This window comes from Mus caroli, unplaced genomic scaffold, assembly GCF_978045245.1.
Source record: "Mus caroli unplaced genomic scaffold, Mus_caroli_1 scaffold_2, whole genome shotgun sequence".
In the NCBI taxonomy this organism is placed as follows: domain Eukaryota; kingdom Metazoa; phylum Chordata; class Mammalia; order Rodentia; family Muridae; genus Mus; species Mus caroli.
The window spans coordinates 54,730,448-54,742,671 of record NW_028227257.1 but is presented as its reverse complement, the minus strand read 5'-3'; the positions used below and the strand labels follow the sequence as shown (position 1 = coordinate 54,742,671).

The window sequence follows — 12,224 nt, the reverse complement described above, 5'->3', positions numbered from 1 at the left end:
TTATTTGATTCAGATGCGCCTCTCATTTTGTTTCTATAAAAGCAGAACAAGCTGCAGAGGCTTTTCTGGTTCCATGAATGGAAGATGCATAATTTCTGTCAGACTGTCATATTTCCAGCCTCCTGGGAATGAAAAACCCAGAAGGTCTAGGGTTTAATGTGCTAACAAGCTTGATGCCGATGCCACCCTGTCTGTCTTCCTCATTCTCTTGAGCTGCAAGCCATGAGGTTGCTTACCTTCACATTTTTGTGACACTTCATTAAATTTGTGTCCAGCGGGGCATTTGCACTCAAAAGATCCAACGGTATTAATGCAATTTCCTCCTTGACACAGCCCTGGGATGGCCTGACATTCATCCACATCTGTCAAATTTGGGAAGAGAGAAAGATTCATTGAAGAATAAAATGTAATAGTTTATCCACAATTATATCACCATGTTTATGTCAAAGGAACCCACCACAGCTTTCAGGATATGACAGCAACTGTTATAATACATTATGTAAACAACTAAGTTGTTAACATAGCTTAGTCAATAATGCTCAAAGAGAAGTCCTGTCTTCCCATAGGCAGAGGAGGTCATTCTACTAAATGCGGGGCTTCATCATACACAGCCAAGTAGAATATACAATGATTAAAATGACAACCTTTACTGTGTCATTTTCACCTTCAGATTGCCAATAATAATCAAAAGTATCTAAGACATCCTTCAAAGGCAAAATGTGATGCATGTCTATTAATAAAGCTATCTTGAAGTGTTACAGTCACACAAAATTTATTTGAGATCGCTGAGATTGCCATGTGACAGCTAGTGTCTTCATATTCCCTTCTACCCTCTGGAAAATTGTCTTGTGCAGGAAAAGTTCATCGGGGCCAGAAACGAGAGCTGTGCTGGAGAATGTGAGGGTTCAGCGGTAGACCCACCCACAAGAACTTGTACCAGGGAGGACCTTTGAAAGCTAGGATCATGTCCCTCCCCATCACCACTAATTCAGAGAAAGCCTATGACTGTTCACTAGTCTATGGCTACTGTGATAGCAACATCCAGCCCCTGGTTCTCACCACAACCATCCTAGTAATGAATGTGTTTTATTCTTCAACAACATGGGCTTCCCCGCAGCAGACTCAATCCACTATGCTCAGTGCCCTTTCTAAGAACCTAGAGACTAGCCTCTGGTTCTATATATAGTCCTAAATTAACCTTTCCAACAGAAACCTCCTCCTCCATGGTGTTGGCTGCCTGGATTCCATTGTGAAGACAATGTATACAAGTGTATTCTCTCAGTTTCTTCATTTGGAAAATACTGATTCAATAAAGATCCCCAACAGGAGTTAAGTATCTTTGTCTTAGACTGTCTTGGAGACATTAGTGAGCACAGTATCTTCCCTAGGCCCTGATGGTATGAGAAGCAACAGAGAGAGTGACATTTCCAGGCTCTTACCCTATGCTGCTGGGGAAAGCCACCCCACAATTAAAGGAGAACCAGAGGAGAAATATTTGTTTGGAATAGAAGTGTCACCGTTTTAATAGAATGTTCTGACCTACCAATGACTATACTGAAACAATTGTGATTATATTCTACAGCCAGTTTCATTTTTGTTTTAGATCAGGGTTTTTCTGAATGTTTATTAAAACATGATTTGAAATCACAACTTTATAGTCAGAGAGACAACTCTAGATAGTCTTGTTGATCATGAGTTTTAGCCAATATGTAGGCAGTTCCCCATTGACCATGAACTCCCAGACTATGCCTGTACATCTGTGTCTAACAACACATTTGCCCACAGCCTGCATCTGGCCCAAGGACTAAAAACACCAGTGAGAGGACACCCTGGCTACATATAACACTTCGAGAACCTCCTCCATCAAAAGAAAAAAGTTCTTTTTGCAAGTGACCATATAAGCTGCTATTTTGAAGCCATGGGTTTTTGCCAAACAAATGTTTAGTATTCCCCACCTAGGTGTTGATGGACAGTCAAGAAGGGACAGGAAGCAAATCTAGGGGAAGTCCAGACTGTACGAGAGGACTAGCAAGCTGAGGAGAATCTATCTGCCTTTCCTCTCTTCTCCTTCCCTGTCTCTTTCTTCTGCTGGTTCCCAGACCTCTGACTGGAAGCTGGGAAGTGAGGATCTGTCTCCCTAGTCACTGTCAACAGCTCATGGCTATTAGCAACTTCAAAATATAATGACCAACAAATTCCTCAAAACTCAAGGAGACTTTCTAAGAAGGAGGGGGAAAAAATGACATCAAAAGAGATGCCTGCTCACATCAGTCCTTTGCAACTCTAGGATTTTAAAACAGTGTCTTTTGGCTGCTCCCAGACATTTAGAGGGGCACATCCAAGGGCACGCAGAGGAGTCTGAAGCCAGGCACAATCAATCTAGTGCTGCCCACCGCACACACAGATGAGAGCAGCTCGAACCCTGTCCTGAATCCTAATCTTCAGAATGAACACAAGGAACTGAGCCAAGCTACTACCTAGTTGCCTCAGAAAAAGCATATTTTGTGAGTTTTATGAAAATACTGCCGTTGTCTAAAAAAAGCACCGCAGCCGTCTAAAGGAAGCAGAGATAGCCTGCGAGTTTTCAGGCCCATCAGTTTAGAGTGGAGTGGCCTCTGCTCACTTCCTCCTCTTTCCTGCCAGACATCCAGACAATGGAAGAATTTACACAGCTGGGGGAGCAGAGGCAAAGCCAAAACCAGAATTCTAGGGGAGGGCAGGAGAGTCCTAAGACAACATCTGGGGGCATTTAAAACAGTGAAGCCAGTTCTAACTTATTTCTGACTTGTTAAAAACAAACAAGCAAACAAACAAACAAACAAACAAGCCATAATGTAGCATGTCAAATGTCCAGAGGAGCAATTTTCTTTAGGTCAGTTAAGTGCAACCTGGAGCTCAGGCCTCTAAGAGTTTCAGATGAAGAGAAAACAACAACAACCACTACCTTGTTCGCTGTGTTTCTACAAGGCAGCGCCGTTAGGTACAGCGTAGCCCCAACACAGTTTCTACGCCTGAGCCAGAGCACACGGAACCACTCCTGGGCCAGAGGGGCCTGCTGGCCAGACAGACTTAGCAAACCTTCCGGACTCCAAGAATCTGGCTACTGAGGCTTCAGCTGTACCCGGAGGCAGGGGATGGGAGTTCTCAGCAGCTGAGCTGTCCCCCTCCAGCGGGGACTAGGGCATTTTCAGCAGCCCGGGCGTGGCCCTCTATTGAACAGGACTGTTCCTTGTTAATACTGTGGCTTTACCTTGACAAGCTCCAGTGCGGATGTTGGGAATGAAACCGCGGCGGCAGGGGTGAGGCTGGGCAGGACACATCTCACAGGGGTGGCCCCAGGCTCGGCCCACGGTGGCACAGCAGAGTGTTTTGGTGCAGACAATCCCGCTGAGCTGTCCCTGGCACATCTGGTTGCTTACCACAGTAAAACACGGGCCTGTTCTGTAATCTGAAAGTAAAGAATAAGAGATTCGTCAAATCTCAGAGGAGAAAGGGCCAGCACAGAAGGGGCAGCTGTGCCCCATCCTGCAGCTCCAAGTTCAGACAAGAACTTCCGGCAGCTCCCACATCCTTGGCTCTGTGTAAAGTCTGAGTAGACCTTTCCACCCCTAACTTCCATTTTTCTCACCTACAAAGGAGGGGAAAACATTGGTTCCTGTCCATTCAAAGATGCCCTTGTTAGAATCAGATAAATTTAGGGAAATTCCTTATAAGCCTGAATGTTGAGGGAAACACAGCATCCTGGTATTACTATCCAATCAGCTGGTCTAGAAAATACCTAGGTATCTATATTGCAGCAGCCTTTCATGTACCATTATATTTCAGTGGCATAGAATTCATGTGTCAAAGGAACATATGAACTCCGTGGTCATTGCTATCGTCCATAATTGCTAAGAATGGAAGCTACCCGTGTGTCTGTCAGCTAATGAATGAACTGTGGTAGGTATGTTCCACTAAGTATTAGTCAGTCATGAAAAAGATAGAATCCCACCATTTAAAATCAGTGGGGTTTTTGATTGATGATAAATTAATTAGGGAAGCACAGAGAGGCAAGTGCCACAGCCTGTCGTTCCAAGGTGGGGTTTTAAACGTTACCATGCAGAAGTTTCGAGTAGAACAGTGGTTCCTAAAAGCAAACAGGGCGAAGGGAGGGCTGGGGAGAGGTTATCTTTGAGTGCCTGTTAGCACAATGGTTGACTGCAGACAGCACTAATGGAACGTGCATTTCAAAAGCTAGAGAAGAGAACACTGAAAGTTCTGTCAAAGAGAAATGCTCAATGAAGCAGACATGTTTAGACTGATTTAATATTTGATACATGTGTGTGCGTGTGCGTGTGTGTGTGTGTTTAAGGGGACACTCTCATGCCATGGCATGCATGTGGGCATCTTCCACCATGTCCATCCCTGGTCAAACCTAGGCTTGGCGGCAGGTACCTTTGTGACTGAGACCCCACATCCCCGGTCTAAGCAGGCACACCACTTCACTGTGGGTACATATTGTACTCTACTGGCTTTTCATTTTTTAAATTAAAAAAGATTTAAAATAATTTAAAAATAATTTTGCCTACAGTTGGATTTTAGGCAGACCTTGATACTTTATATAATGTGCTGGATCGTTTCAAAGCTTGCCATCTTCAATCAATAGGTTCTAAGTTTTACAAGGAATTAAAAATTTAACAATTATCTACTGACTAAAATCTCAGCCTTCATTTTGTTCTCCCAAAAAAGAAGTCACTGAACTCTGGGGTTGAATGCCACAATATCACTCATATACAATAACTATGGAGACAAAACGGGACACGGAAGTCATTTTTACAAACATGGCCCCATGAACATTTAATAAGTTACTTATCTATTTTATTTATCATTTTAAACATTAGCACACAAAATAATGGGTTTCATAGCAGGATTTCCATACATTCATATTGTATTTCCCCCTTTATTCCGTTACCATTTCTGTTCTTGTTCATATATAAGTAAATGAAATATACATATATACATATATTTTAATATATGTATGTATATGTTGAAAAATCTACATTCTACATCTGAGAGAAAACATGCAATAGTTGTCTGAGTCTAGGTTGTTTTGCTGTCATAAGATCTCCAGCTCCATCCATTTTCCTGAAAATGACATAATTTTGTTCTTCTGACTGAATGACACGTTACTGTTCATAGATATCACATTTGTTGATTCCTAAGCTGCTTCTCTAATAGGCTATTTTGGTGCCCCAACAAGCAAGATGTGCAGGTGTCTCTCAGCGTGCTCACTTAGACCTTTGGGGATATGTGCCCGGGAGTGGCAGGGCTGGACGCTCTATGCTGAGTTTGACGAGGCAGCAGCACAACCATTTCCATAGTGACTGCATTCACTGACATTCCCGCCAGCAGTGAAAAAACATTCCTCCCCCCCGCCCCCATCCTCACCAGGTATTTGTGGTTTTCTGTTTCCTATTCTGACTGGGTTGAGACAGAATATCAGCATTTTAGTTTAGAACTGCTTTTTGCTGGTGGCTAAAGAATATGTATTGCATATGTTCATTTGCTGTTTGCATTTCTGTTTTTTTTTTACACTCCATATTTTATTTGCACTTCTTCTGAAAGCTGTCTAACCAGTTAATTTGACTTTTTATCAATTGCATGACTTGGCATTTTTGACATTTAGTTCTTTTAATTCTTTATATATTATGGATATCAATTTCCTGCAGGCTGTCTCTTGACTCGACTAATTTTTTTCTTTTATTATTCAATATTTTATCATGTACTTTTATTCAAGATGAAGAAAGTACTTTAGACAATCAGGAAAAGGCAATGAGACATAAATAAATCTAACTGTATACAAACTATTATATATGATTATATTATACATAATCGACCATGTGTGTGTTACTTAAACCACAACATAATGATAATCTGATTATAATCTTGTTTGCAAGATAAAATCTTGGTTCTCTTTCAGCAAATGTTACCCAAAATATTCCCCAAGCAATTAAATACTATTCCAAAATATGAGTTTTAGTGTTGCCTAGTTTTCATCAAGCTATGATGTAATTTATTCAATCATTTTTTACTGTGTATCATCGAACTCACTTCCAATTCTTCATTATTATGCATATCATTCAATGTGTTTAGCTCATGCAACAACCATCAAGATTTGTCTCACTTTAAGTATCTTAAACCAAGGCCAGAGTCATACACTATTCCTATGCAATGGAACAAGGCAGAAGATAGTCTCGTCTCTTCTTTTCTGCTAATTTACTAAGGCAAGTACAAATGCTTTAGCACGCCATTCTCAATATTGTTTGAAAAGCATAAAGGAATGTGGATTTTAACCAATGAGTTTGCCTTTATCACTGCTTGGATCTGTGCTCATTTTAATAATATCCTATGGAGTATCATATGCATGAGTGGTGGAAGAATTCAGAGTAACATGAACATGGTGTTTGTGGGTAAAACCAGCAAACATCAGGAATATCACATGATGCCAAGAAAGGCCAATTCGACTATGCATAACACTGGTTCTGGACCTGGGGTGTGAATGCCTGGTTAGAATCTCTTCACACACACACACACACACACACACACACACACAAGTCCAAAAACCCAGAAACTTCACAACTTTTCCAAGGTCAAAATGAAACATTGAAACCCATGGAGCAGAGAGGACACTTGTTAATTTCCACAGTACCTATTAGGCAATTTTAGAACACAGGGACTTATCTTCGGTATTATAGTGGATACTTGGCAAATAGCTCGAGTGCACAGAATAGAATCTATAGACTTCACACACGTCTACACTAGAAACTGACAGCCATAGATGAAGTAATTTTGGAATCAACTTAGAAGTTGTTTGCTTGACAGCGCCTGTTGGCAAGCGTACTTGAGATCCATACTTTCTGGGAAAATGGATGATTACAGAGAGGGTATCGTAGTCTGGGGGAAATGCAATTGCAAGTAGAAATCTCTTGAAAGGCAAATGATGTATTAGCAGGGCTTTAAAATGTCATTCTGATTTGGCAGCTTGTGGTTTTTAGTAAGTTCTGTTTAGTAAGTTTAGCTTAGCTCTGTTCTTTAGTAAGTTTTAAAAGTTAACCCTGTTCCTACTCAATATTCCAACCACAGAAGAACTTTACCTACACACCCATTTCTTTACCAACAATCTAGTTATGGATAACTCTTTCCATGGCTCCTATGTGATACTAAGCTAAATTTACAACTATTTTAACATTTCTTCACATATAGGTCAGTGGTAGGAAGAGAGTGTCTCATGGACGCTGTTGGATTCAACAGAAGTTATTATTCTTAATGAAGTAGAACATGGTATTAGAAAGCTTTTCTATGTGCAAATCTCTCTATAACTACTTCCTTATAAGAGCTTCAACAACTAGGGCACCAGGCCAACTCTTCCAAAGTTGGTTTTTTTTTTTTAAGTTAAAATGCAAGATTAGTTTTTATCTACTGGTTTCCCTCACTTCTGGGACATCTTGCCTCTCTGCAGTCCTTTGTGAGTGGGTAACACAAGCGCTGCTTGACCGTTAGTTTGCCCTCTAAGATTGAGAGGCTTTTGTTCTGTTGCTTTAATTTTGTCCCACCAGAAAGAAGGTCCAGAGGTTAAAAGCACGTACTGCTCTTGCAGAGGACCTAAGTTCACTTCCCAGCACCCAAGTCACATGCTCAAATAATCTGCAACGCCAGCTCCAGGGGCATCTGATACCTTGGGTCTCAGCAGATGCCTGCACTCATGGGCATATACCCTCCCCCCCACAAACCTACACTTAAAAATAATTTTAAACTGTATTAGATTTATTGAAGAAGGGGGATATGGTGTGTGTGTCATCATGCACACAAGTAGAGGTCAGGGGACATATTACGGGAACTGGTTCTCTTCAACTACCATGTGGTTCCTAGAGACTGAACTCAGCTCATCAGACTTGGTGACAAGCACCTTTCCCTACGAAGCCACCTCATCTAGGCTGAAGTTCAGGCCATACAGCTGTGGTCCTGGATGCTGAGCTCACTCCCACATCTGCAGCTCAGACCGCTTGGACTGTAGAGTTGGTTCTCTTGCCTTCATAACCAGACTTCACCCTGACGCAGACTCATCACTTACAGGCAGAGTGCTCCTGCGGTCAGTAAATTCTTGTCGCTCTTGCCCAGCCACCGAACCGCAAGCTGCAGAGATTCCGAGGGATGTAATTTTGGGTACTAGACTCCAATTATTTAAAACCCTTCCTTTCCTACAATTACATATAGAAGATTAAGATATCAATTTATTCATGTCAGAGAAAGTCAGACCAGCCATGATCTTCCCAAGAAAGCTGACCAATAGAATTTTAATTCATCCTCAGAGGGAGGAGTTCAGAAAGCTTCGAAAGGAAATCAAAAGGGGGAATTCTCAGGACTGTAAGCAGAAGCAGCCTTGGGGCTGCTGTTGCTATGTCTTGTTCCTGTCATTTACCCTGGGCTTCTGCGAAATACTGGTGCCTAGAGCCCTGCCCCTATCCCAACCAGCCTCGCCACGGACTCATTCTACAGGTGTGTCATGCAATATTCTATCATCCAACAGATGTTTAGTAGTAGATCAATATTAAAACGAAACATTCTTCTGCGAGCCTTTTGGGTCTTTCTGACCAACAAGTCCTAAGGAAGTATCCCATATTTGGCACTGGAATTGTTCTTGGTTAACCACTAGAACTTAATGGTAAGATCTTATTGCTGAAGACACCACACAGCTTGCTTAGAAGACAGAGGGAAATCAGGCTGAAACTGAACTAGAAACGTCCTCACTAATGGCTGCCTTACTATGATGTTACACACAAGGCTACCAGGGGTGAGGGGGAATCACCAACAATCTTGCCCAGGTGTGCATGCCCCTGCTCTGACACTAACCTGCCAGGTAAGATGTGTTCACTGGTGCAATAGCTGCTTGACTGTGGTGGTGACAACCAACTGCTTTCTGATTGGATCTGAGGCCCACTCCACAGGAGGGATCTCATGCCTAGAGCTGTGGACCAGGTCAAAGGAGGTCACAGGCCTAAGGGGGTGAATCTGCTGCTTTCCTTTTCAAAAACCATCATGTTGTCAAACTGCCCCCTAAACATTTCTGTTTATATCCATAGGAAACCTTGATCAGAGAGGCTGCTTTTCTGCAGCAATGAATTCAGAGGTCCACAGCTGGTCAAGGTGCTGAGAACAAATGAGTGTTCTCGGTTCCAAGAATATCTGTGTCACCCCTTCAAGGCTCAGAAACATCTGGAAAGAGGGTCTGGAAAGAATGTCAGGGCCAGATGATAGAGGGGAGGATTGTGAAACACTATTGTCTGGGAAGGATGTGGCCAATGCAATCTTGTTCTCACGGCAACTGCAATTGCTTGCTCTGTGACTGCAGAGGACGAGGCCTATCACTAGGGGAGGATTTCATGGAACCTAGCCCCTCTCTGAGAAACCACGTACACTGACAGTTCCTGAGGGAGTAGAATCATTGTCTTCAGTGGTGAAGTCACTGGCGAGTTCACCATGCTTCAGTGGTTGGCTCAACACCACACCCTCATGACCAGCCCACATAACAAAATAAAAAAAAAAAAAAAAGGACATAAAAAATGAAAGAAGGACTTTTAAGAGAGGGGTTGATAGTGTTGGGAGAGAGATAACAGAGGGTGGACAGATAATGCAAGCAGAATGCACTACACGCATGTATAGGGCTGTCAAAAATACATTTAACTTAAAACAGGAGTTCTGGAGATGGTTGCCTCACAAGGGGAATTTACTGAAAGCCACCAAATGGCCTGTCTAAAATAGTCACAGTGATAAGTTTTATTTTATGTGCATATTAGAATAAGAAAAACCATTGTACTGTATACACAAAAGCATCTTTTAATCTCAGTGCTTAGTTCTAAGGAGTCAACCTAAGAATCAGGGGCTTCGTTCTTCATTCAACAACCTTTAATGAGTAGCTATGCTGTATCAATAAGGAGTGCAGCAAAATCCCTGCACACATGGAGTTTACAATCTACTATAGGAGATGGTCAATAAATAAATAAATATATTAAAATAATGTCAGAACCTTTAAGACTGGTAAAAAAGACTTATTGTGTATACCTAGTGACCAGAGTTCAACTCCTGGAGCACAGATAAAGCTGGAGGAAAATCAACTCCATGAGATTGTCCCTCGACTTCCTCATGCATGCCACAGCACACGCACCCCTCCACACACATACATGTACATATTATATGTGCACGCACATGCTCACATACAAAACAACAGTGAACAAAATAAATCTAAACATTAAATAAAACTTCATATATGAAGTTGTGACTTAGTCTACAAATGACTTCTGCAGTCATGGCAAGATGATCGAAGAAGACTGAGAGAAAATGACAAAGGAACAGGCTGGTGGTTGACAACAAGACAGACACAGTGTAGCACAGGCATCCCGGGCACTGGCAACAGGGAGAGTGGTGGTCTGAGCTGGGAGGTAGACTGGCTTCACACGTGATAAGAGGCTGTTTGCCAAGGACACATGCTAAGGAGACACTGTGCTGGCTCCTTGGTAGGGACTGAATTTCACAGGAGGCCCTAGGCCACAGTGAGGAGTTTAGACTTATCTCTAAGTTAGCAGAAAGTCACCATCAGGCATTCCTTTAAAGGAGGGCTACTGAGTGGGCTCCCCTGGGGAGACAGGAGGCTTTTCAAGGTGCCTATTAAAGGACTTGGGGTAGAAGTCTGTAGTAGCTTGGCCATTGGCATGTAAGAAGGAGGGAAGGCTATGGATGGCAGATGGTCTTGGTGAGCGGGACCAGCAAGGCTGCAAGTGGATTGGAAGTGAAGGATGAGAGAAACCAAAGTCAGAGACCCCGGCCTTCCAGCTCATTTATTAAAATGGAGGAACTGGGACGCTGGGCTCTGCTAAAAGCAAGTATTAAAAGTTGTGCACTTTTGCAACAAAGGAGCTATTGTAGGACAGGTGATTATAGCTGAGAAGGCGGGGCCCAAGTGAAAGGACGAAGTCTGTAAATCCTAAACACAACCTTCTTTTTTTTTCTTTTTAAATTAATCTTTTTTATTAGGTATTTTCCTCATTTACATTTCCAATGCTATCCAAAAAGTCCCCAATACCCTCCCCCCACACTCCCCTACCCACCCACTCCCACACCTTGGCCCTGGCATTCCCCTGTACTGGGGCATATAAAGTTTGCAAGTCCTATGGGCCTCTCTTTCCAGTGATGACATACTAGGCCATCTTTTGATACATATGCAGCTAGAGTCAAGAGCTCTGGGGTACTGGTTAGTTCATAATGTTGTTCCACCTATAGGGTTGCAGTTCCCTTTAGCTCCTTGGGTACTTTCTCTAGCTCCTCCATTGGGGGCCCTGTGATCCATCCAATAGCTGACTGTGAACACAACCTTCTTAAATCCTATCGTGACCCATATACTTTAATTTACTTTTCATCTTTTCCTTTTTTGTAAATAAGCATTTGCTTATATCATAGATAAATGCTTGAGTGGTTGAGGTGTTCTTAAAATGCATTTGGCCATTTCTCACCGAAACCTGAGTATTAAGTATAGACCAACGTTGTGTGATGGGATCCTGGTGTGTGTGTGGGTGGGGGGGGAGAGGCTGCTTCTTGAGCAATTCCACTGCCGCTTCCAGCATGACAGGCACGGGAATCCAAGACCACTAGTGTGTGAGCGGCCAGCCTGGTGCTCATTCCATGGTAAATGGATACATACCACATTCCCATGATGTCATCAATCCTGAGCGGTCTCATAGAAAGCGGGAAGCAAGGATGAATGTTCAGCCATTGCCAACTGTATCTGAGAAATGTCTCACATCAATCCGGACTTTCTGTAATATCGAGCCAGACCAACGGCTGTGAGATCGTTTACATATACCGGTTGGCAAGTAGTAGTTCTTGAGCTGGCCTTTTACCAAATATGCACTTGCTTGTGGAGTTTATAAATCTCTCTCTCTCTCTCTCTCTCTCTCTCTCTCTCTCTCTGTGTGTGTGTGTGTGTGTGTGTGTCTCCTCTCTCATCCTCCCTCCCTCACACTCACTCTCTCCTTCCTTCCTTCCCTCTCCCTCCCTCCCTCCTCCTCTCTCTCTCTCTCTGTGTATGTCTCCTCTCTCATCCTCCCTCCCTCACACTCACTCTCTCCTTCCTTCCTTCCCTCTCCCTCCCTCCCTCCTCCTCTCTCTCTAGTCAATCTACCATCAAGTAACTC

At 42.8% G+C, this 12,224-nt stretch overlaps 1 protein-coding gene across 1 annotated transcript in view; it reads right to left on the bottom strand.

Annotated features, from left to right (window-relative positions):
* Fbn1 (fibrillin 1) overlaps positions 1-12,224 on the bottom strand; it is a 208,934-nt gene that overhangs the window by 104,720 nt on the left and 91,990 nt on the right. Inside the window, exons 6-7 of the mRNA XM_021156745.2 lie at positions 3,251-3,448; positions 237-362 (exon numbers count right to left, since the gene is read on the bottom strand). Of these exons, the coding sequence (XP_021012404.1) occupies positions 237-362; positions 3,251-3,448 (324 nt within the window). The remainder of the gene's footprint in view (positions 1-236; positions 363-3,250; positions 3,449-12,224) is intronic.